Source organism: Elephas maximus, chromosome 10 (genome assembly GCF_024166365.1).
Source record: "Elephas maximus indicus isolate mEleMax1 chromosome 10, mEleMax1 primary haplotype, whole genome shotgun sequence".
Taxonomy (NCBI): Eukaryota; Metazoa; Chordata; class Mammalia; order Proboscidea; family Elephantidae; genus Elephas; species Elephas maximus.
In genome coordinates, this window is record NC_064828.1 from 73,331,101 (window position 1) to 73,357,631 (window position 26,531).

Genomic DNA, 26,531 nt, shown 5'->3' on the forward strand with positions numbered 1-26,531 from the left:
AATTTCTTGTTAAGCCAATTTTTGTTAAATAATCCACACTTTCCTAATTTTAAAACTTCAAAACTATATGTAAGACCTTAGGCAAGACATAATCAGCTTATTTTTTGGTCCTCTTTGAAAATCGTGGAGTTCCGAGGTGGTGCAAATGGTTAACATGCTCAGCTGCTAACCAAAAAGTTAGACATTACAGCCCTGGCAATCTGCTTCTAAAAAAATCAGCTATTGAAAACGCCGTTGTTATTGTATGCCATTGAGTTGATTCTGACTCGTAGCAACCCTACAGGACAGAGTAAAACTGCCCTATAGGGTATCCAAGGACATAATCTTTACGGAAGCAGACTGACAAATCTTTCTCCCATGGAGTGGCTGGTGGATTTGAACCATCAACCTTTCCTTTAGCAGCATTCACCATTCTACCACCAGGGCTCCTTTTGAGAAAACCCTGTGGAGCACAATTTTACTCTGACACATGGGCTCTTCGTGACTCAGAGTCGACTCGATGGCGACTGGTGGTTGAAAATCATGTTTTATATACCAGGATTTTACATGCATGTATGTGTGAGCACTGAACCCTATAAAACTTCCATTTTGGTGATACCAAATTGTTACTTAGTAAGGGCTCTAATTTCAGTTTAATAACCTGGACTTTTACCCCTCAATTTTGCTACTTATTAACAAATATTAAGTATTAAGTGGACCACAAAGATAGACTTTCTTCAACTACTGGGGCAACTCTTTGGGAAGAGCTATCTTTAAAAACTTGTTCTGCTGTATCTCCTTGAGAATAAGTAGGGATTATGCATGTTGTATCTTTTCACACTATTAGTGATGGGACACCAATTCTTACATTGTTTATATATATTTCGAGTTGTGTCCTTGTAAGTATGTTAATTGCATTATTTTGGCTTGGTTTGGTGTGTGTGTGTTTAATACATGCTGGGAAATACAGAATTAACTCAATATTATAGGTGAAGGTATGCTAGGGAGGGCCACACTGTTGGAAGGAGAGGAATGGAGGGAGGGAAAAGGAGAAGACACCGAGATTTCATAACTAAAACTTCTATTTAGTCTTAGAATAGGAAGAAATAATCATAAATGGAAATATTGCAAGGTCATCATTGAATGGCTGAACCAGCAGTCAGTAGACAAGAGTACTAAAAGAGAAACTTTATTTTAAATAAAGTTTTTTTTTCATTCTAAAAGCATTTCATTTCATTTAAATAAAATTTGATGGAATACAAGAAAGTAGAAAAGAAAAAGAAATGACCATAATCCAACTAGTCAGAGAGAGCCCCTGTGAACATTTGAATGTGAGGAAATTTGTTTTTGTAATGAAAAAGAAACTTTTGAAGGGGGTCTAATTTGTATTCTTTTACATTTTAGTTTCTTGCTGCTGATTGTTGCTCTCTTGGCTTCTTACTCAGTCCATCTCCTGCTTAGTATGTGTGTTCAAACAGGTGAGTAAAAAAATTTCTGTTTCATGTGGTAAACCAGCCTCTAGAAATTTTATCTGTGTACAAGTTTGGATGTCTGATATCTCATTTCCAGCGGGGGTAGATATTATTTGGTAGGATAGTTGAAATGGAGAATTTCAAAAGGCCGGGATATATGGACCCAATTCTATGGGGGAATATCCAAGGACAGAACCGGCGGAGGAAACTAGTGTTCTTACCGCCCTTTCTCCGTAACACACACACAGTTTTTTGAGTTAGAATAGACTAGGGGAGGCTTCTGAAACGTATTCAAAGTATCCAAACCTTACTCATGGGAAAGCAGTAGACAGATGTTCACTCTGGTCATATTTCTTCTGGAGTCATCATTTCCTCAAGGACACCATCCCAGATCTATTACTACCTTCCCTACCCTTTGCCTGCCAGACAGAGGTAAGGGTGACAGAATTGGGATTGTAGGAGGTAAGGTTACAAAGCTTTGGATTCATTTAAATAAGTTTTGCATTTTTACTTGAAAGTCTGCAATAAGGTAGTTTTTTCTAAATGACAGAAGTAGATGGAATTTAATACAATGTATGTGTATATATTTTTTCCATTTGAAACTTTATTATGTAATTCAGCCATGTATTGAATAAGTTATTTTAAGTTGCATTAAATAAAAGTATATGAATTAGAAAACTCTTATAAAGTTTTCATTTTGACATTAACAAATATTCTGTGTCCACGAATCCTGGTCTTTTTATCTGTCTAGTTTCTTCTATTGTTGAATTACGCCAGTAATGATGCCCAAGTCATAGATTCCGTTCTTATGTGGATGAGTTCTCGTTGCTCTATCTTGTCTTGTGATTTTTACAGACTTTAAAAAGCAGAGTAGGTATATAATACAGATAAAAGTGAGATTTTTCTGGCTGAAACAGGAGAGGGAATTCCAAAGGTACCTCATGAAAATTCTAGGACTGTTCAGAAATAGTTCTAAAGCCATTGTTGTAGTCTGTTTTTCTAAAATTGTGCGTCAGAAATATCTACAGATTTTTTATAGACGCAGATATAAGACTCAGGGATCCTAACCCCCAAAATTTGAAGTGGGATTCAGGAATATGTTTTCAACAAACCCTCCAGGTAATTCTTATGCAAAACCGGATTAGGATCTATAGCCCCTGGTTGTAGCCTATCCCAGTACCTTTGGCAATCTAGTTTACAAATACAGACTCAGCTCCATTCTGCTTTCAAGGGGCTTCAGTGAAAATGCAGACAGATAAAAATACTAGGAAACAATACAAACCTTAATCTCAAAGTGACAAGTGTTCATAATAGCATCCTGAATTCAGGAATGATAGCATTAGAGAGCGTATTTGTAAGTCCTACTGAAACTTGACTGGAATTTTAAAGACATATTTTGAAATTTTACTTCATTGTGTGAAATAATTATTTTACTTAGTTGTGTTGGTTTATTTGGCATCTTAAGTTCTTTTGTTATATATTCTAATAAGAATTAATATTTTAGTTAATTATGTGGCAATTATGTCTTCATTAACTATTTTGCTTTATTAATATCAATTATTCGGGAGTAATATTCCATTTTAGGACATCTCCAGGTAATGTTAATTTTTCTCCTCTCCATCAGTTCATCTACATTTAACTTTAAAACTCTGACATCATCGTATGTTCTTCTCTGTCTGTTAACCTGGGGCATTATAAAGTGAAATCAACTGTTTCCCTTTTTTCTTTCTCTTTGATTTTCCCAGCTTATTTGGGTCCATGAACTAACTTCTTCATGGTTCTCCATAGACACTGACGCACCTGTCTTCTGTTGATTGAATTCCTTCAGTCATTGTAAAATTCTCTGTGGAGGTAGGCTTTTTTTTAAATACATACAACAAAAGACTAGAGAATAGCATGTAGCTGATTTTTTCCTTTAGTTTATTGAATTGTCATAAAGGAATATTATGCTCAGATCAGATTCATTGGTCAGAGGAAGGGCTATCATAAGTCTTTACAAAATAACTTCTCCATTTATTTGCCTGAAGCTAAAAAGTAAGGAGCATTTTTCATCTTTTTAAAAGTAAAGGATTTTGTCCATGAAATTCTTCTATTTTGGATTTTGTATAGGGTTTGGGATCTATCAGGAGCTTTTTTTAGAGCTGAGGTGGCATATAAGGGACCCTAATCCCTTTAGCCTTTGTTGGTTACCTGTAAAATACTATTTAAACCTTCTGGCCCTCAGTTTCTCAGTGTCTAAAATGGGGATGCTAATAGTGCTATCTCATGGGGTTATTGTGAGGATTAAATAAAATAATCCAGGTAACCCAGGCCTGGCATATAGTAAATATTCAATAAATGGTCACTACCATTATCATTGGTCTTTTTTAGTTATAGCTTTAGGAAATGCATTTGACTGTGCATAATTACGATCCTGAAAGTAGTTACTTACACGAGATAAAAAATTATTTCTCTCTAATTAATAAGAAATCTTTAAGTAGGCAGTCCACAGCTGGTGTGGTTGATCCACAGTGTCCTCAAGGATACAGGCGTCTCCCTTTCTGTTCCACTATTCTAATGCGTGCCTCACTTCCCACCCACCCCAATCCTTGAGTTCCAGGGTGACTTCTGCAGCTCCAGCTATCACATCCACATTCTAGAGAGCAGGTGTCGTACCAGGGTTTGAGCTCACCAGCAAGAGGCAGACCACACACGCTGTATTAGTGCATAGGTAAACACTTTGCTCACATAGAGAAGAGACAGAATGAGATCAGCTTCACTGGTACGTACTGGTGCAGGGCAGATATTCTTCATTTACTGCTTGCGTGCCATAACTGAGAGATCCCATTCCCTCCCTGCCAGGAACAGATATAGAAGTGAGATTGGCCAGGTGCCATATGTTGCCCACATATGTGCAAGAGACAGAGAAAGTTACTATGTGTCCAGAACAAGGGGAAGGCTTCTCTGATAAGGAGAAGGAACTGGGAGAGAGAAGGTAACCTAGTTCCCAGCCTTATCAGAGAATGTTCTGAATCTAAGGCCCTTTCTTACTTAGGTGGCCCAGATGGGAGTCATAGAGACAGACCATCCCTCTGGTGGAAGGACCTAAATTTCTCTTAAGATTTCCATTTATATTTTATATGTAGTAATTAGTCAAAATGGTTGCAAGGGGGGGCCTGGAAAATAGTTTTTATTACAGGTGGCAATGGGACTTGTTACTCAGGTAGAAAGGGAGAAATAACCAGCAGTCTCTGCCTTGCCAGTGTTCTTCTTTGGTCGAGTTTGTAACATATTGTCCCTGAATAACATTGTAAACTTTTATAATTTACCAACTATGGGCTGGTGATTCCAGATTCACCTATTAGCCACAATTAGACCTCTCCACTTAGATATCCCAGAGGCATTTTAAGCTTAGTATGTTCAAAATTAAATTCATCATCTTTTATCCTTGATGCTGCAAATGTATGCCTTTCTGTATCCCTACCTCAATGAATGGTACTGCCCAGTTGAACTCCTATCTGCTTCACTTCACACATTCAATCAATACCAGTCAATTTTGTAAATATTTCTTAATGGTACTGTGTAGTTCAGCCTATAATCACTCAATAGGATTACAATGGAATTGAATCATAGCATGCATTTAACTTACATGAATCAAAAGAGAAAATAATAGTTTAAATAGTGCTGGTTAATTCTGCCTATATTCCTCCCAATGAATAAATACTTATCTGGGGAGTGAGTGAGAGATAAATACAATAATGCTATTCCCTGTTAGGCAGTGTTTTTTTTTTTTCCTTTAAAGCTAACATTTATTGAGTTTACTGTGTGCTCAGTGCTCTTTTAACTGATTTACATGTATTAATTTAACTGCACAATAACCATATGAAATAGGTGTTATTATATCCATTTTGGAAACCCTGGTGTCATAGTGGTTAAGAGCTACAACTGGTAACCAAGAGGTCAGCAGTTCAAATCCACCAGGTGCTCCTTGGAAGCTCTATGGGGCAGTTCTACTCTGTCTGATAGGGTCGCTCCGAGTTGGAACTGACTCGACGGCAACAGATTTGGGTTTTTTTATATATCCATTTTAGTGATTAGGAAGCTGGAACTCTGAGAGATTAAGTAGCTTGCTCAAGGTTGCACAACTAGTCAGTAAAAAAGCTGATATCTGATCCAGGCAATCTAACTCCAGAATTCGCTTTCGTATACGTAATGCCATCATTTCTTCACCCTTACAGAAACCTGGAGCTCTATTCTCTAGAGAAGGTAAACCAAAGGAACTCTGAATTCGTAGATACTAGGACTAGTTTAAGAGCAGGTCATCTTGCTGAAAATAGGGCATTAAGCGAAAGCCTACCAGCTGGAGGAGATTTCCAGCATCCTTTTTTCGTGAGTTCTGAGAATGCTGGCACCACATTAAGGGATTAGAGAAATACTCTCTATAGAATCTCCCCCATCCAGGAGAAAATACCTATACCTGTAAATAAATAACTGAGGGTCCTCCAAGAAACAACTGAATTAAGCCTACCACTCAGTAAGCCTCATTCACGCACATAGAGCTTCTGCTTAGCCTTTTACTGCCTCACACTTAATATAAAGAGATAAGCAAATATTGCCAGACATTTGACAAAAACCTTTAACATGAAAGGTACATACTAAAGCAACCATAAACAAACAACTAAGGAAAGAAACAAACTCAGAGGAAAAAAGGAAACAGATAATGCAGGGACCAGATGAAAACTTAAAAAAAAAAAAAATCTATGTTTAATAGTCTCAGAGAGCTGAAGGAAGATATTGCATACTGAAAAAAGAACAAGTCAGAAAATGGGTACATTCAGGGAACATAAGAATACTAGAAATTAAAAATAAAATTAGTTGATTAGTTCACTTGAAAGAGTTAAAGAAATTTCCTAGAGAGAAAGAAAGAAAGTAAAAAAAAAGACAAAGATCTTGAAAATAGAAGAGAAAAATGAAGTCCAACACAGGAATTCCACAAAGAGAGAAGAAATGAAAGAAACGATAAAAGAAATTAGCAAGAAAATAATACAAAGAAGGTTTCTGTAACTGAAGGAGATTAGTTTCTAGATGGAAAGAGTCTTCTTACTATCTAATACAGTAGTTGTAAAAGAGCTCACATTAAAGCACATCGTTGTGAAAAATCAGAAACCCAGTTATAAATATCCAAAAGCTTTCAGAGACAGAAACAAAAGAATGTCTCATACAAAGTATCAAGAATCATAATGGCATAGAATTTCTCAGAAGCTATACTGTGAATTAGAAGACTGTAAATCAGTTTTCAAAATTCTTGTGGAAAATAGTTTTAATATTGAATTCTATACCCAGCCAAGCTATCACTTAAGTACGGCAGTGGAATAATGACGTTTTCATACATGCAGGGTCTCTAAAAATTATTTCCCATGCATCCTTTCTAAGTGAGCAATGGAGGATACCCTTTACCAAAGTTAGGGAGTGTCCTTGCCACATTTAAAATACTTTCACCCCATCATATCATCCCCCAAATCTTAAATCCACTCTATGTCTGCATTCCATCCTGTGGCAAAATCCCTCTTCATTTGTAAACCTATGAAATCTGGAATACAAATTATCTGGTAAACAGGCACAAGGTAGACATTTCCATTAAAAATAGGAGAAATTGGAAGGAAAGAAGGAATAATGGGCACCAAGCCAGTCAAAAACCAAGCAGAACAATTTACAATAGCTCTCAAGGCTTGATAATAATCCTCTGTTCTCTGAAACCATCTAGGCAGTGGCCCTGCCCTCCAGACTCTAGGTGTTAGCCATGCTCCCTGGATTCTGGTTGGAGGTCTCTAGGCCCCAGGCTTCAGCTCTACCTACCATGCTCACTGGGACTGCAACTCTGCTTCCTCTGCTTTGGGTGGCCCCATTCTCCTAGTCCAACTGAATGGCAACTCCACCCCCTCAGCCTTGGCAGGCCCTGTTCTTCTGCCCCTTGGGCATGGCAGCCCCACCCCCTCAGCTTTGGGCAGCAGATCTGGCTCTATCCCCCGATACTCGTGAACACCACTCCCACATTCCCGGTACCAAATTTCTGTCTTAGTTATCCAGTGCTGCTGTAACAGAATTATAACAGAAATACCACAAATAGATGGCTTTGAAAAACAGCAGTTTATTCTCTTACAGCTTAGGAGGCTAGAAGACTGAATTCAGGGTGCCAGTTCTAAGGAAAGTCTTTCTCTCCCTTCCCCGCTAACTCTGGGAGAAGGTCCTTGTCTCCTTTAAATGTCTGTGGGCCCAGCATCCCTTAGAGATCACCATGTGTCTTGGCATCAGTCTTCCCCTATGTCTAGGAAATTCTCAGTGCAGGGACTCTGTGTCCAAAAGATGCTCTGCACTCCAGGCTTTTCTTTTTTTGTGGCACTGAGGTCCCCCTCTCTCTACTTGCTTATGTTTCCTTTTATTGGATGAAAGATGATGCAGGCCACACCCCAAGGCAACTCCCCTTACATCTGATCAAGGTATGACCTCAGTAAGGGTATTGCATCTTACCCTAATCCTCTTCAACGTAACTTAATTTTATCTCATTGACCACAGGCAGAGAGAAGGATTTACAACACATAGGAAAATTACATCAGATCACAAAATGGAGGAAAACCAATACTGGGAACCATGGCCTAGCGAAATTGACACACATTTTCAGGGCACACAATTCAATCCATGACAGGGAAAAGCAAAGAAACGGAATCTAGCACAGGCAACAAGTGAAAGGAACTCCCAGGACAATTGGGCGGCAGCTCTAAGAGCAACCTCCAGGTTGTCGTACTTTTCACAAAGGCAGGTCATGCATGCCTTCAGGATTGTGTTCAGGATGGAAACCTTATTCCTCTACTGGAAGGAGGTGCCTTTCTAATTTGTATGCCTAGATCTAATTTGCACTAAAAATACCTAATTCTTAAACAAAAGTTTAAGTGAGGGATTGTACCAAGGCAGTAACAGGGAAATAAAAGAACGAAATAGGTTAGGAAACTTGGGGGACTAAGCATTGAGAAGACCTGGTGACTGATGGAATGTGGAGACTTTAATCTCAATGTGGGAAGAGGCGCCTGGGATATCTCATAGATTTCTAGCTTGGTCCACTGGGTTAATAATAGTATTATTAATGGAAATAGCAACACAGAGGAAGGAGTTGGTTAGAAATAAAAATGAGTTCAGTTTTGGACAAGCAGACTTTGAAGTATATCTAGTTAGACAACTCCTAGAACCAAAATCCAGGATGGAGGTTCATTCATTCATTCAATACGCTTGTATCCATTGATAAATAAGAACTAGTTCTTTTCCTAGAAGACAAATACATAAACAAGTAATTTATAATGTGATAAGTGTAAAATTTTAAACATGTGTAAAGTACAGTGATAGCTCATAGGAGGTAGTGGGTTGCCCTGTCTGAGTTGGGAGTGAGGGTCAATAAATATACCTGGGGATACTGAGCTGAAAACGAATTTGTTTAGCAAGCAAGACAAGAGAGAATATTCCAACATGTGCAAATGTGAAGAGAGATACACAACATTCAAGGTACCAGAAGTAGTTTACTGTTATTAATGCATAAGGTACAAAGGAGAAAATGAAACTGGAGTGGTAGACAAGTCTCAAATCCTAAGGAACTTAGGAGTTTTTGCTGAGGCAATGAGAAGCCACTGGAGGAATAGATACAAGGGGTACCCTGGGTCCAAAAAGAATCTTGGTTCTTTGTAGAGCTCACTGAGAAAGAGAACCGAGTCCCCTCTGTTCCTCTTCCTAAAGCAAGATTACAGTTCTTTAATGAGGATTTTTAATTTCTAGCAATGATGTGGTTTAGCAGTGATGAGGAAATAAACAAGGAACAAAATGTTTCTCTTGTGTTCCCATTTTGTTCGTTTACTCAAATCCTTTGGCACCGTGATTCTCAACTCTATCAATCCCAATACCCTCTTTCTATAACAAGTATTTTCTAAATTCTTCCTTTTCAATCCTGAAATGAAATGCAACCCCCCCCACCCCCGCCCCAATATCTGTGTCCAAATCCCTGGAACCTATGCATGTTACCTTACCTTATATGGCAAAAAAAAAGAACTTTGCAGATATGATGAAATTAAGGATCTAGAAATGTGGAGCTTATCCTGGATTACCTGGGTGGGTTCTGAATGTAATCACATATATCATGGAGGGAGTTCATGGACAGAAGAGAGAAGCCAATGTGACCATGGAGGTAGAGATTAGAGTGATGTGGCCACAACCCAAGGAATGCCAGCAGCCACCAAAAGCTGGAAGAGGTAAGGAATGAATTCTCCCCTGGAGAAGAGCTTAGATGCTGACCAAAAAATGGGTGGTTCAGACCCACCCAGAAGCTCCAAAGAAGAAAGAACTGGTGATCTGCTCCCATAAAGATTACAGCCAAGAAAACTCTATGGGACAGTTCTGCTCTGTCACGTGGGGTCACTATGAGTCAAAATCAATTCAGCAACAACCAGCAGCAACAAATTCTTTCTTTCACCTGTTCTCTCCCCTTCTATTTCCTGTAGCCTGTCTTCTGTACCTTTGCATTGTCAAGGTTGACAATATTTGCCTTCTGTTTTGTCATCATATTTAAGTTTTTCATGTTTTGTCTACAGGTTGAGTCTAACAGTTGAATAGCATTTATAGGATTTGACTCTATAAATAATTGTTCACTGAAGAGCCAAGTGTTGTGTTGGGATCCGTCTCTATGGATGAAATACCATAACCCTTGTGCCAGTTGAAAGGAAAAGGAAAATACTCTATTTTCTTTGACCGTATCAGGTGCCCTAAAATTATGCCACATTTAGTTGGTAAACTTATGTGTAAATACATATCCAGAAAGACCAGAAGTGACGATAAAATTGCATAGTAAACACTCAAAGAATGACCTTCATGGACACTATTAGGGAGATAAAAGTGAGAGGAAGATGATGGAAAACACAAGAAGGAAAAGAATTTAAAATAAAAAGGGTACGTTCCAAATGGCCAGCTTTCTGAGAGTTGAACTATATTTGAATAACTTAGGTCCCTCAACCTAGATCCAAAGATAATATTGCTGCTGCTGAAACTTGGGGTTTGTACTGTGCCCAGAGTTTATTAATTGTCCTATTTCATTGAGGAAAAAATGCAAAGCAGACAGAACACTGAGTTAGTAAAAAAAGAAGTAGCTGGAAATATTCCACTACTTCATAGAAAGCAGCTTTCCAAACGATTCCTGTGGAGGTCAAACTCTTGGTCTAGCCAAAATACGACTAAAGTGTGCCTTGATGGTACATTAAAGAAGGATTCCCCCCCCACCCAATTTGCTTGATTAAGATTTACAGACTTTCTGCCCCCTCAAAACATAGCATTGATTTTCTTTAATATCAGAATAACAGTTTCCTAAAAAAGATTGCTTAATGGTTGCTTTCAGTTACTTATTTAAGGAGGGTTATGCCAGGTACGGCTTGTATGAATTCCTGTAAAAGAATGAATTAATTTCATAGGTTTCATAATTAATATTCTGTAAGAATATGCTGTTAATGTGACTTGTCATCACTTCTTATTTTGGTATCTCTTAAAAAAGCCTCTCATTTTATAAATAAGCTGTTAGTACAGTCATATGAAAGGGCTGAAATATATCTCCTATTGTTAGACCAAACAATACTTCAATTACTTAACACCAGAGAAAATAAAAATTGCAGCCTTAAATACAACCTACAAGATACATGGTGGAGGAAGTGGAATTGTTCAAGTAATATATTTAAAAGTTATATTCCGTTACCCCATTATATTCATTATAGAATATTTGAAAAAGATGACCTCTCTCCTCAAAAAAGAAGGTGGAGGGAAAAGAAAAAGACTAGACAATAATTGTTATCTATAATTCATTACGTTTTAATGTGTTCTGCTTTAAAATCATATTGTCCATACAACTTTGAATCTTATTTTTTATGTAAAATAATATTGCCAGTTTTCACGTTATTATGAGCATAGTTTTTAATGGCTACATATTATTCTGTCAGATGTACCTTCCATAATTTTACTTAACTACTTTCCCATTGTTGAGCACTTACCTTAGTTCTGTTTTTTAAAATAAATAATGTCATGATGAGTATCTTTCATATAATTATTTTTCTGCGTTTAGTCTTATTTCCTAAGATGGTTTCCCAAGGTCAAAGGTTTCAAGGCTCATTGTTCAAATTGCATCCCAAAAAGTCGGTATGAATTTACACTATTGCTGATATTTTAAGAAATTGCCCAAATGACAGAAAAGAACTTTAAATGTGTTTCAGTAGTGATTTTTCAGTTATGTGTCAGGATGATCCAGAAAACCATTAAAAAGTGAATATGCGGAGATAAAGCATTTGACTGACTGAACACATTTTTTTTTTTTTTGAAATATTAAAGTTCATCATTTATTGAGTGGGCTTTAAGACAGACTGGATACAGCAGAAGAAAAGAGCAGTGAATGTGAAGACAGACCAAAAGAAATTATTCAAACTGAAGAAAAAAAGAGAGAAAAATGAAAAAAAAAAATTGGAAGGCATGAGAAAAGACATGTAAAAGTAAAACGATAAAGATATTTCATACAAACATAAACAAAAAAATTGGTAAGGCTGTTTTAACATAAAAATGTAGACTTCAAGGCAAGTAGTATTACCATAGATAATACATAATAATAAAAGATATTTCATAGTCAAGGAAAGGTGACATTTTATAAAAGACATAATTCTAAAGTCGTATCATGTGACAGCATAGCCTCAAAATAGAACAGACATGAGAACATGTTCACACAAAAATCTGTACATAACTCTTCATACCAGCTTTATCTGTAACAGTAAATTATTGGAAACAACTAAAATGCCCCTCAGTAGGTGAATGGTTAAGAAAACTGAGGTTTATACATACCATGGAACACAGCCAGGCAATAAAAAGCCAAAAAATATTGATATATAAAACTATTTGGATAGTCTCAAGGACATAAAGCTGTGTGGGAAAAAAACACACACATCAACATCAAAGGTCACATTCTGTATGATTCCATTTGTAAAACATTCACTGAATGACAAAATTATACAGATGGAAACAGGATTACTGGTTGTCAGATGTTAGAAATGGTGGAGGGTGTGTGTGTGTGACTATAAAGGGGAGAGATCTTTGTGGTGATGAAATGGTTCTGCCTGTTGACTGTGATGGTGGTTACGTGAATCTACACATGTGACAAAATGACACAGGATTATGAACACACATTGCATTGTATAAAAGTTAACTCTTTGTTTTAATTTTGAACTTAGCATTATAACTCATCTCAGTGAGCTGGTTAGAGTTATAACATGTAACTGTTGGTGGAAACTGGGTAAAAGATACAAGGAACCCCTCTGTACTATCTTTTGCAACTTTCTGTAGATCTGCATTATTTTAAAATTAAAAAGTAAAAAAAAAAAGAAACATTAAAAAAATCACACTTACTTTAACATATTTCTCTTAGCAAGTGATAGAACAAGCAGATACAAAAAATTCAATATGGAAAAAGAGATCTGAATTACTCTCTTAACCTAACAACTTGATTTCCTCGCCATTTATAAGATACAATACTCAACGACTGCAGATTACATATTCATTTTTTTTATTAACTTTTATTGAGCTTCAAGTGAACGTTTACAAATCAAGTCAGACTGTCACATATAAGTTTATATACACCTTACTCCGTTCTCCCACTTGCTCTCCCCCTAATGAGTCAACCCTTCCGGTCTCTCCTTTCGTGACAATTTTGCCAGCTTCCAACTCTCTCTATCCTCCCATCCCCGCTCCAGACAGGAGATGCCAACACAGTCTCAAGCGTCCACCTGATATCATTAGCTCACTCTTCATCAGCATCTCTCTCCTACCCACTGTCCAGTCCCTTTCATGTCTGCTGAGTTGTCTTCGGGAATGGTTCCTGTCCTGTGCCAACAGAAGGTTTGGGGACCGTGGCCACCGGGATTCCTCTAGTCTCAGTCAGACCATTAAGTCTGGTCTTTTTATGAGAATTTGGGGTCTGCATCCCACTGATCTCCTGCTCCCTCAGGGGTTCTCTGTTGTGCTCCCTGCCAGGGCAGTCATTGGTTGTAGCCAGGCACCAACTAGTTCTTCTGGTCTCAGGATGATATAGGTCTCTGGTTCATGTGGCCCTTTCTGTCTCTTGGGCTCATAGTTATCGTGTGACCTTGGTGTTCTTCATCCTCCTTTGATCCAGGTGGGTTGAGACTCATTGATGCATCTTAGATAGCCGCTTGTGAGCATTTAAGACCCCAGACGCCACATTTCAAAGTAGGATGCAGAATGTTTTCATAATAGAATTATTTTGCCAATCGACTTAGAAGTCCCCTTAAGCCATAGTCCCCAAACCCCCGCCCTTGCTCCGCTGACCTTTGAAGTATTCAGTTAATCCCGGAAACTTCTTTGCTTTTGGTCCAGTCCAGTCCAGTTGAGCTGACCTTCCGTGTATTGAGTATTGTCCTTCCCTTCACCTAAAGCAGTTCTTATCTACTAATTAATGACTGAACACATTTATTTGAATAAAGCCTCAATGTTAAGCCAAAGCCATTAAATTTGTATTCATTATGTCTCAAACATAGAAAAGTGCTTCTAATTTTTGTAACATAAGAGTAGTACAATGATAGTGACAGAACAGAATGACTAGCCAGACAGTGCTGACTTAAAAGATACAGCTCGGAGTTGAGTGCTGTACTCATCTTAATTTAAAAGTCTAAACCTTTTTCATTCTCGGTTTGGGAATTTGCCTTATTTAGAGCTATTTTTACAAAACTAGAAAATAATAGAGAGTAAGTTTGGCATTGCTAAGATGTATGCTGCTATTGTCAGAAATTGCAATTAGAATTGTCTTTGATTCAAAACTGTCTTTAAGCTGCTAGTTTGGTTATGTTTTCTGGAACAATGAAAGTTATATTTTAATGTTTAAATGAAGAATAAGTGTTTAATGTATTTAAATTTAGATATTGAAATATTTCTTTTTGGAATCTATGTTATGATTTTTGTTCATGGTAAAGGTATTTGCTTTTCATTTTTACTTGTTTTCTGCTGTTTAGAATAAAACAAACCAGAATTAAACTTTTTGGTTAAGTATATCTTGATAAGGAGCCCTGCTGGCACAGCGGTTAAATGTTCTGCTGCTAACCAAAAGGTCGGTAGTTTGAACCCGCCAGCCACTCTGTGGGAGAGATTTTTGACGTGGCAATCTGCTTCCATAAAGATTTACAGCCTTGGAAATGTTACGGGGCAGTTCTACTCTGTCCTATAGAATGGCTATGAGGCAGAATTGACTTGAAGGTAGTGGGTTATTGTTCATGTATTCACTGACTGAGAAACTAAGGCAAAATAAATCATTGTAAAAGTAGGTATTTGGTATAGGGTTGCTATGAGTCAGAATTGACTCGAAGGCAGTGGGTTTGGTTTTTTTTATTTGGTATATTCTCATGTGTAAGGCTGAACTAAAAACGTCTGCTTTAAATTCTTGGAAACCTTTTTTTCCCCCCTAAAGAATTTTTTTTTTTTAATTTAACCGTAATATAAAAGAGCGTTGCTTAAAATAAAAACAAATAGTGATGTTTCATTAAACTCATCCCTCATAATGACAGATCACAGACCTTCTGGAGACTTGGTTCATATAACATAATATGTAACAAAATCACATTCTCAATGTATTTGTACATATTTATACACATACAGACACTACCAAGACTTTGGAATGATAAATATAAGGAATTGTGCCCCTATATAACACTATCTCTTAATTCTGTTTCCAAAACAAACCCAAACCCATTGCTGTTGAATCAATTCTGACTCATAGTGACCCTATGGGACAGAACTGCCCCTTGGGTTTCCAAGGAGTGCCTGGTGGATTTGAACTGCCGTTCTTTTGATTAACAGCCTTTAGCACTTAACCACTACCCCATCAGGGTTTCCTATTCTGTTTAGGAGTATTAAAACAAACTAGTAAAGATTTACTTATTAAAATTATTAATTTTTGTGATGGCATTCACTTTAGAATATGTGTATTTGAAAAAAAGGAAAAATTTAGGCATTTAACATAGAAGGAAAAAGTCTCAGTTCTTAGTTTTGTAACTGTTTTTAAATTTTATGTCCTAAAATATATCTAAAATCTATACCCATAAGATTATTATTGTAAGCACTTTTCAAACTATACCAAAACCAAACCCATTGCCGCTGAGTCAGTCCAACCCTTAGCAACCCTGTAGGACAGAGTAGAACTGCCCCCATAGAGTTTCTAGGGACCATCTGGTGGATTCCAACTGCTAACCTTTTGGTTAGCAGCCGTAACTCTTAACCACTACCCCAGGATTTCCTTTTAAACTATAGGATTATACAAATGTTTTTAACTACTGTTTTTTTTTTTTTTTTTTTAAATTGGCATTGCTGATTAGAATGTGAAACTAAATGGGCTAAGGATACAATTTGGTTCTTTTATGAGCCATTTAATTTTCATCTTTTTTTGTGATTATATTTCTTGAAGAGGTGAGATGAAATGTAATTTAATGCTCTTTTATGATGAAAAAAAAAGTACATGCCCTACTAATTGTGGGATAAAAATATTGTTTCTGTCATGAACATTGTCATCATCCTACTTAACCTGGAAAAATGAATGTCTCTGAAATTATGATACAACTTTGTTTATCTAGCTTTAACTATTTACGTATTCAGTTTTTAGAAACCATTGCCAATGAAAACTTAAATTTGGACAGTGTGGTATGCATGTACTATTTAATGAGGGGTGGGGTTGGTTTTGAGTAATTGTTTTACTTAAATCAATGCAATCTGTGTGGTTGTTAGCCTTAGAATTGAAGCCAATTCTAAGAGAACTCTGTCCTCGTAGAACATAAGTTTTCAAGTTTCCCAAGAAAATGATCACTTTTGCTTTAAATTTAGTCCAACCATAAGGCAGTTGTTCCTAACTTAAGAACCTAAACTACTAGGAATTTGAAAAATTAATAATAGAAATGCTTGCACTACTTTCAGTAATACAGAATGCTTAAGAGAAATCACAAAATTTGTCCATGATTAGCCCTCACAATAACTTTAAAATAGAGAGATGTCAGATAGGTAGATAGATGGTTGCTAGTTGTTGAATGATACTACCTTAGTTCTGTACATTAACACTGGTTACCTTATAGTCATCAGAAACATTTGCTTAATAAAATAATTATTAATATGTGCAGTTTGAGAGACAAAATCTTTCAGAATATGAGATACATTAGAGAACCAGATTAAAAAGGATCCTAGGTGATTTAAAAAGAATGAAAACCATTATGACTGCATAAAAGGAAAGACTTACGTTCTACAAAGACATCTGAAAATCATAGGCATTCTGGGTTATAATTTGGGGTGAAAGTTAAAGATTTGATGCAGAAAATTATCAAAAATACTTATATAAAATACCCAATTAAGTAAAATCTTTCTTGCTATTGCCTTTATTGGAGAGTGTCGTGGAGAATTTTCGTTTCCCATGCTGTGTCTAGTCCTGATTGGCCTGGGTCATAAGAATGATACTTAGTTTGTAGTAGTGGAATGATTTCCCTTTAAGATCTGGCACTCAAATAGTTTTGTGTAAAAGTACAAATTATAATTTCTCTTAACAGCTGTGACATCTTATGAAGATCTTGGACTCTTTGCGTTTGGATTACCTGGAAAGGTATTTTTTTTTTCTCCTCTCTGTGTCCAAAACCCAAATAGGCATTATTTTTCCTTCTGTTTCAAATTAAAAGGTACAAATATATAGAGGAAAAAATTGGAATAAAAGGAAAGTGGAGTGAAAAATGGCAGAATGATGGGAGCAAGAAGAGGAAGAAAAGAAATTTTGTATGTACATGTCCTTCCCGAAAATGCATTCATAAATTTAATTCAACGCTTAAATCTTTTAGTATATTTCACTCTGTTGAAGGAGAGCAATGACTTGAATAATTTTGAAACAGTGACAATGGCCTATTTTGAGTTTTTCCTATTAACTCTAATTGTATTCTCTGAGCAAATCTTCGTAAAGACAGAAGAAGTGGCCTAGGGTTAAACTTATAGCATGACTATTTATAAAACGGGTAATTAGAAGATCATTTCATTTAAGAGCCCAACAGTGCTAAGAGATAACTAGCTATCTCCTCAATTCTGGTTGAGGAAATTAAGGCCCAGGGAAATTATTCACAGTTTGTCTACAGTTTGTTTTCCCGGTCCACAGTTACAGAAAATCAGTACCAGATCCTAGGACTCCAGACTCTAAATCTGTGCTTTTGCTACTCAGAATAAGAACAATGGACACTCGTTTGCATTGGGTGTACTAAACTAAAAGGTAGTAAAAATGCTCTCATCTTCACAGTTAGGTAGTCAGGAGTTAAGCATTGTCTTTCGTGCCGTAATATATATATATTTTTTGAAGAGCAGTTGTGCTTCTAAAGCCCATATTCTATTTTGGTTCTAAACAAGACTTGTTCTTTTTGTTTGTAAATCTGTTGTTTGTGTTTTGTTTTTAATCTAAAAGAATATTGTATTTGTAGAGAGAATTTAGTCTGGGAGAAAAAAGATATGGCTAGATAGTAAGGAAAAAGTCTATATTTACATTCAAATTAATATTGTTTTTGATGTACAAAAGGGAATATTTCTATTTTATACCATGCAGATCGCATGGCTTGGATGTTAATAACCTGAAACCTGAACAAAATGAAGAATATGTTATCTGAGGTTAAAGGGTTTTGTTAGTCATCGCTGATAAGAATTTCTGGTTTCTTAAAGACCAGAATGTTGGTAAAATCAATCATCAATTTTCTGCATCTAGTTTAAGCAAGTACCACTGTTATTTCACATTAGTGTTTCCTCTGCATTCCTTGTTTAACAATAAAGCCTCAAAGAAGAGTATGGATTGTTGAAAGCCTCCATTTCCTAAAACTCTAGAGTGGTTGCTTTATCATTTTCATGTATGTACCCAGTTCTCAGTAGACAGGTACACTAGACAGCAAGCTCTCAATCAGGAGTTAGTTGTTTTTTGTCTGTTTGCTTACTTGTTTTGTACTTCCTCCTCACTTCCACATTGGGTTGAAACTTTTCTACTTTTTCCAAATATATAGATAGGGTATATGGTATGGATTACATTGTTCTGAGAATCAAAGAGATATTTTTGAAGTGTTTTGTAGTTTTTAAGGAAGATGTTTTTAAAAGTCCATATGTTTATTTACTCACCAAACAAATATTTATTGAGCAAATGCCATGTGTCTTGCATTATGCTAGGCACTGAAGACACAGATAGATTGATAGATTAGTCAATCAATGAGTCGATCAATATCCCGACTTTCTAGATCTTAAATGATTAAATTCAGTCAAATATCAGAAAGTTAATTATCACTAACCTGTTTTTACTGTTTTTTGCAATATATGAATAGAAATCCAAATTTCATTTAGTACTGATAGTAGACATATATTGCATATGGAAGATAGTATACAGAAGTTCAAAACAGCCTTTTCACAAATAATTGTAACATACTGGAACTTTTTTTTTTTTAATAATTTTTATTGTGCTTTAAGTGAAAGTTTACAAATCAAGTCAGTCTCTCGCACAAAAACCTATACACAACTTGCTACATACTCCCAATTACTTTCCCCCCCATGAGACAGCCCACTCCCTCCTTCCACTCTCTCTTTTCGTGACCATTTTGTCAGCTTCTAAGCCCCTCTATCCTTGCATCTCCCCTCCAGGCAGGAGATGCCAAGGTTGTTTCAAGCGTCCTCCCGAACCAAGTAGCTCACGCCTCACCAGCATCTCTCTCCAACCCATTGTCCAGTCCAATCCATGTCTGAAGAGTTGGCTTTAGGGATGGTTCCTGTATTGGGCCAACAGAAGGTCTGGGGGCCATGATCACCGGGGTCAGACCGTTAAGTCTGATCTTTTTATGAGAATTTGGGGTCTGCATCCCCCTGTTCTCCTGCTCCCTCAGGGGTTCTCTGTTGTGTGGAACTAACTTTTAAGAGGGTTTACTTGCAGAGGTCTTTCTAGAAAACGGTAGTGTCAGTCACCTCATCTCCAAAGACTCCTTGCCAAATTTTCAGACCCCAAGGGCTCTAGGTCCAAATAACTTAGATTGTTTCCAAGATAGGCAAGTGCTGCTACTGATGGAATTCTTAGTAGAGATGGGCCTGAAGGATGGTCTGTGACCATTCAGTCCCCAGAGGCCTGAATGATCCTTGAGAGCTAGTGAGCCCCAAACATTCATTGTCAGGTTCAGATCCACAAAGATTTGAGTGATTGAAAAGCCTAAGTGGAAGCATCATGTTTAACCATTTCGTCTGAGTACCTCTGTTTACAAGAATGAACAAAGTGCTATCTTGAGTTTCCTAGGAATCTCATCAAAGATCACCAGCTAGCAAGCCTTAAGGTTGAACTTAGTCCTCAGGCATATTTTGTTGGCTCAAATCCCTTTTTATTTTTAACTGGTCATGAAATTTTGAAAGAATTCAATTTTTTCCTTTCCTTGAAAAATCAGAAGATGTGGCTGCATTGGATCCGCATTCTCGTATGCCGTCCACTGGTCACAGCTGTCCCCTTTTGAAGAGGAAGCAGTTCTCCAATACAGTACAGTCCTTACTACCTCCTATTTTGTTATACTTAGCCTATTTCATGTTACTGAGTTTGAAACATTTTGCCTAAATTTTCTGGATCTGAGATTGTTTGGGTTTTAGAGTTTTCTGGTCTAGATTTTATTAATCGCTGGGAAAGGGATGCTCAGAGGTTTGGTGTATGCCAAGCTGATATATTCGGAAGACTATATCATTTCCTTTTATGTAATACAGTATTGGTACAGCACACCCCAAACCGTCTCAGTACACTTATAAAAGAAGTATGGTAAAACCAGCAAGAAAGGGAGAATGAGACCAGATAGATTCAGTTTCTTTTTTCGTACTTTGGTATCTGCCCATTACTAGCTTTTAACACATTTAAAATATTTAAAAATGACTAACTGCCAAAAAAGCTTTAAAAAATGTTCCTTATAGCAACAGTGGAACTATTAAAGGAAGGCTTTTTATATGATGGTTATTAATGCTATGTATTATGGCCGGCAAAATTTATTCTTTCCAATTTCTCCTCATTCATGACCTCTGCTTCTGTTTTTTAGTAATAGTTCTTGGACTTTAATAAAATACTGATCCTTTTATATTATTTCTTCTTACATTTTCTGAATACATTTTTTCTTTTATAGGTGGTGGTGGCAGGCACCATAATAATTCAGAATATTGGAGGTGAGCAACTGGAAGTGCGCTGCTTATGTGTATATGTGACAGAAATGATATCCTCCTTTTGGCTTATCTTATTACAGGTCTAAGCTGGGCACTTGAACCACTGTAACCATAGGTATCGTCAGAAGCCCTGTGTATTAGCCTCATTACTCTTTTTTTGAATCTTTTTAACAGTCCTTGTGACAATAACTTCTAAATTAAGTTCCAGCTAAAGCCTTGATTTCAGGTAGTACTTCAGTCTTATTATTAGACCTTCAGCACACTTCTAAAGCATTGGCTTTCTGTTGTTGTGATAGTGGTGGGGTACAGTTTAGAAGAACTCTCTAGGTGATTCTAAAACATTTTCCCTCTATTTTTGTTCCATCTACCCCCAATGGCAAAAACTGCTTTAGAGGGAGTTGCGTTGCGTGGGTTGTCAACAGTCAGGTGTGGACAAGCAATGTCTTCTTACAACCAAGAAATTAATAGTGATCAAGTGGTTTAAAAAATAAGCAAATCTGAGATAAATAAGAAACATTTATCTTGTTCCTAGTATTGATCCTAATATTGAGAACCATGTAGAAATAAAACTGTGTTAACTATGGACCTGTAAGCCAAACCTGTTGCCGTTGAGTTGATTCTGACTCACAGCAACCCTATAGGACAGAGCAGAACTGACCTATAGTGTATCCGAGGAGTGGCTGGTGGATTCAAACTGCCGACCTTTTGGTTAGCAGCTGAGTTCTTAACCATTGTGCCACCAGAGCTCCTAATTATGGACAGTAACTTCCTAAATGTATTAAACATTTAATTCTAATATTTGGATATTGTGTTTATATGTGTTGTAAAGAAGTTACATGATGCTGAATAATGCCTTGATTTTCCTTTATCATTGACTAGAGGGCTAAGTAAATATTAATTAGGTTAAAAGAAAACATAGAGAAGGTTAACGTGCACCTTGGATCTTACACAGGATTGTACGGTCAGAGGAAATTTTAATCTTCAAAATCATTTAAAGATGACAGTTTTACTAAAGTTTAAGTCTGATACTCATGAGATCTGAGCTATTACATGTTAAGTATTGTTGAACCAAATTCCATCTTCTCTAATGGGCTTGTTGGTCAAGGAAAAAGTTAACATTCTCTTGAAGAATTGTGTTTGCCATTGTTTTGAAATCCTTGAGCCTTTGTGCTTCAACTTTTTGAATATTCATAGAAAAAAAGTTATTGAATGAGATGAATGCTTTATTGAATACCATACCAAATAATTTCCTTCCAACACACATTCTGTGTACCATACACTAAACCAAAAAAAAAAAAAAAAAAACCAAACCCATTGCCATCGAGTCAATTCTGACTCATAGCGACCCTATAGGACAGAGTAGAACTGCCCCATAGAGTTTTCAGGGAGCACCTGGTGGATTCAAACTGCTGACCATTTGGTTAGAAGCCATAGCACTTAACCACTATGCCACCAGAGTTTCTACACTACAAGTCAGGAAAACCAATCTCTTTCTTTGTAAATCTATGTAGTATCCTTGACTTTAAGATATGCTTTGGAATAAATTATTTTAGCAAATATGTATTGCATGACTGTACACTGGTAATGATTTGGAATGTGAATGTATATTTTGATATTTTCAGCCCCTCATTAACCTCTCCATATGAATAGTAAGAACTGTTGCATTTTGCCTAGATTAGGTTGAATGGTTGTTTAGCATTTTATGTAGAATTTTCAATCCAGGAATTTAGATCCAACTTTGTGGCCTTGTCACCATACCTACTGTTCCATTCTCTGTATTTTTCAGCTTGATCCCTTCCTTGTGCTCTATTCTTGTATGTAACTGCTATAGGGGATAACACTGTTTTGCTACTTGCTGTTATTAGATTGAAGTTAACCTCCGTACATGCTCCTCTCCCCACTATATTGTAAACTCCTCCAGGGCAAGGCTTACGTCTCATTTCTCTTTGTACTCCTGACACCTAGTACAATACCTGGAACTTGATAAACCTTTGTGGAAATGAATAGAGCTGAATATGATTTGTATATGCTATTTCCAAGTACTTGTTAATATTTTAGATTTATTTATCAAGAAGAGAAAAGAGGAGCAGTAGATTGATCATTAGCTTCAAATATTTGAAAGACTGAACATGAAATACTGAAAAAGAAGCTAGACAAATTTAGTATTGTCCCAGAGGACAGAACTGGTTCTCATGGGTGGAAATTTTCAGTGAAGCTGGTTTGAATTCCTCATTAGAAATACCTTTGTAATCAGGTTGTGTGATAATGGGTATGGACTCTACTACATTGGGCATGTTCTTTATCCCCGGAAGCAGCTGATTGGCCACTTGTCAGAATGTCACATACAGAAGGGATTCCTGTATTCGGTGGTGGATAAAGCACTGCTCCCTCTGAACTCTTAAGTTTATTGATTTGCTTGCTATCTTGCTTTATAATTAAAAAAAAAAGTGATCTAGAAGCATTCGCAACAATTTTAAATGTCTCTCAAATTCAGAAAAGTTGGTATGACTAATTTAGTTTTTAGAATAGTATCTTATATCTTAGGCTGGGTTCTCTGGAGAAGCAAAACCAGTAAAGCATATAAATATATAGAGAGGTTTATATCAAGGAAATGGCTCTTGTGTTTGTAGAGGCGGAACGTTCCAAGTCCAAGGATCAGGATAGAGGTTCTTCTGATTCACATAACCCCGCAGGGGGCTGGCGAACCCAAGATCAGCAGGTCAGAGAGCAAGGCTCTTGCTCACAGGCTGTGAAGATCAATGAATCCTAAGACTGTCAGGCAAGACTACAGGTAAGCTGCTAGCTTAAGTCTCAAGAACCGGAGGTCAGACAAACAGGAGCCAGCTGCAGGATCCAGAGCAGGCAAAAGCCAGAACATCTGCTTATATTCAGATGCAGGCCACATGCCCAAGGAAACTGCCTTTCAACTGATTGGCTGCTCACAGCAGGTCCCATCATGGGGGTGATCACATATGAAATCTCACCAGGGAAGTGATCACAACATTACATGACTGCCAAAACATTGAGAATCGTGGCCCAGCCAAGCTGACACACAACCTTAACCATCACAAATAGTGTCCTCATAATTTTCTTCACATTAGTTAAAAGTTTGCTTACTGAGAGCCACCTGAATAAAAACTGAATATATATTTTCCAGAGATTTTTTTTCTTTTGTTTTGGACAGATGTGCATTAATTATTCATTTATTATAATAGGATTGGAAGTTTGCTGTTGTGAGTACAACAACCCAGAGCATTGGGCTGAAAGTTAGGAACCCTGAATTCTATCTAGTCCAGCCTCTGCCATTGGGTATCCATGTGTCTTGGGAAATCCCTCAGTCTCTTGGCTTCAGTTTCCTGTTTGTAAAATGGCTGGTGGTTGGGTGGGAAGCAGGGAGCTTTGGGTTACTTCTTCCGCAAAAATTCTAATTCTAACTTAGCACTTTGGGAAGCATATTAAGTCTTTCAGGACATTAAAATATTTTTAGTACAGAAAAGTTAAATGGAAGGGTTATACTTGGTTCAAAAGATGATCTGACGCTTTCTTAGGTGTCTTTAACAAATCAGTAACCATTGCCCTAAAAGCGTTTGTAAATGCTGGTCTTTGTCATTAGGAAAAGGAGTACACCCCAATTCTTGGGCCTACCCTTTAAGACAGCTTCTGAACCTTTGAGAAGTAGAAGCCTAGGAACTCCAGCCTTCAGAAGTAGTTCCTTAATATGAATTGCATCCATGGAACTCCTGGTAAACCATGTATGCTTGAGAAGAAACAGCATACTTATTTGGAAGGGTTTTTCATATGCCGTAAGGAACTCTGGTGGTACAGTGGTGAAAACGATTGACTGCTAACCAAAAGGTCAGTGGTTGAAAACCACCAGCAGCTCCGTGGGAGAAAAATGTTGCAATCTGCTTCCATAGAAATTTACAGCCTTGGGAAACCTATGGGGTCGCTATGAGTCAGAATTTATGGCAGTAGGTTTGTTTTTTGTTTTGTTTTGTTTTTTTGTTTAATATGCTGTGCTCATCACTTTTTAAATATTCTTAAAAATTGATTTTGACTTTTTCTTTATTAATTGCAAATACAAGCAGCCCACAGGTTATGGATGTCCAATTTATGGACAACTCATATTTGCACTTTAATGCTATGTAAATTTGCCCTTGCATTGAAATGGTGGGACTAACCCCTACTTGCAACAAATTCTTTATCACAATCACCTTCACTTGCTGCACGTGTAGCTTTTAAATAATTGAAAAGGCCTGGAGCCTTTTCTTGCACTAACCAAAAAAACAAACTTAACCCACTGCCATCGAATTGATTTCAACTCATAGTGACCCTTTAAGACAGACTAGAACTGCCCCACAGGGGCTGAAGTGACATCTACTAACAGTCTTTGTTTCTGGGACACAAAGTCAGAAAAGAGGCATCTGGAAGTTTTAATATTTAATGCTTATTATAGGCCAGAGAATTCTGGCTTCGAGAGTTTGAATTTGGTGGGCTACTAGTAAAGGGACTAAGGACGGTAGTAGAAAATAAATATAGGTGGTTTCCACAGAGAGTTCTTCTGTATTACATTATGTGATTCTTTTCCTTAAAAAATAAGAAGTTAGTTTCACATTCATTTGAACTCCTGTGATAGACCACTTGAGAGGCTAGAATATCGCTAGAAATCTAAAGGTAAACCCCAAATCATCATCTTAGGCCAGGCAGGTCTTATTAACACTTACAAAAACATGATAAAAGTGACATCAATTGATACATTTCTGGTTTCATGTTTTGCCCAGCCAAAATGTGTAAATGTGAATGGCTCTTAGGAGTATGTAAAACTCTTAATTTTGCTCTTATAACATAGGAAGGACCACTGTGGATAGCATATTCTTTCTTTGGTTCTTTAAAGCTTCAGTTTTTAAAAGGAGATTAAAGATTTAATCACTGCTACATATTATGAAGATCAAAGACATATTATGAAGATCAAAGACCACAGCCTTCAGTATGGACTGCACCTCAACATAAAGAAAACAAAAATCCTCACAACTGGACCAATGAGCAACATCATGATAAACGGAGAAAAGATTGAAGTTGTCAAGGATTTCATTTTACTTGGATCCACAATCAACAGCCATGGAAGCAGCAGTCAAGAAATCAAAAGACACATTGCATTGGATAAATCTGCTGCAAAGGACCTCTTCAAAGTGTTGAAGAGCAAAGATATCACCCTGAAGACTAAGGTGCGCCTGACCCAAGCCATGGTATTTTCAATCACATCATACGCATGTAAAAGCTGGACAATGAATAAGGAAGACCAAAGAAGAGTTGACGCCTTTGAATTGTGGTGTTGGCGAAGAATATTGAATATCAGATGGACTGCCAAAAGAACAAACAAATCTGTCCTGGAAGAAGTGCTGCCAGAATGCTCCTTAGAGGCAAGGATGGCGAGACTGCGTCTTACATACTTTGGACATGTTGTCAGGAGGGATCAGTCCCTGGAGAAGGACATCATGCTTGGCAAAGTACAGGGTCAGCAGAAAAGAGGAAGACCCTCAATAAGGTGGATTGACACAGTGACTGCAACAATGAGCTCAAGCATAACAACAATTGTAAGGATGGCTCAGGACCAGGCAGTGTTTTGTTCTGTTGTGCATGGGGTCACTGTGAGTTGGAACCGACTCGATGGCACCTAACAACAACAACAACAACGTATTATGAGAATTGAAGATGGCGAGACTTCAGCTTGCTTACTTTGGACAAGTCATCAGGAAAGGTCAATTTCTAGAAAAGTACATGTTTGGTAGAGAGTAGCAAAAAGGAAGGAAACCCTCA

The 26,531-nt window shown here is 37.1% G+C and overlaps 1 protein-coding gene across 6 annotated transcripts in view; it reads left to right on the plus strand.

The window, feature by feature from the left end:
* SLC38A6 (solute carrier family 38 member 6) overlaps nucleotides 1–26,531 on the plus strand; it is a 74,662-nt gene that overhangs the window by 2,351 nt on the left and 45,780 nt on the right. For 5 of the 6 annotated variants that reach the window (XM_049899317.1, XM_049899315.1, XM_049899316.1 and 2 more), the window contains exons 3-5: nucleotides 1,384–1,457; nucleotides 17,081–17,133; nucleotides 20,678–20,717. In XM_049899317.1, coding sequence (XP_049755274.1) covers nucleotides 1,384–1,457; nucleotides 17,081–17,133; nucleotides 20,678–20,717 — 167 coding nt within the window. The remainder of the gene's footprint in view (nucleotides 1–1,383; nucleotides 1,458–17,080; nucleotides 17,134–20,677; nucleotides 20,718–26,531) is intronic. The other variant, XM_049899319.1, reaches the window with a different exon arrangement.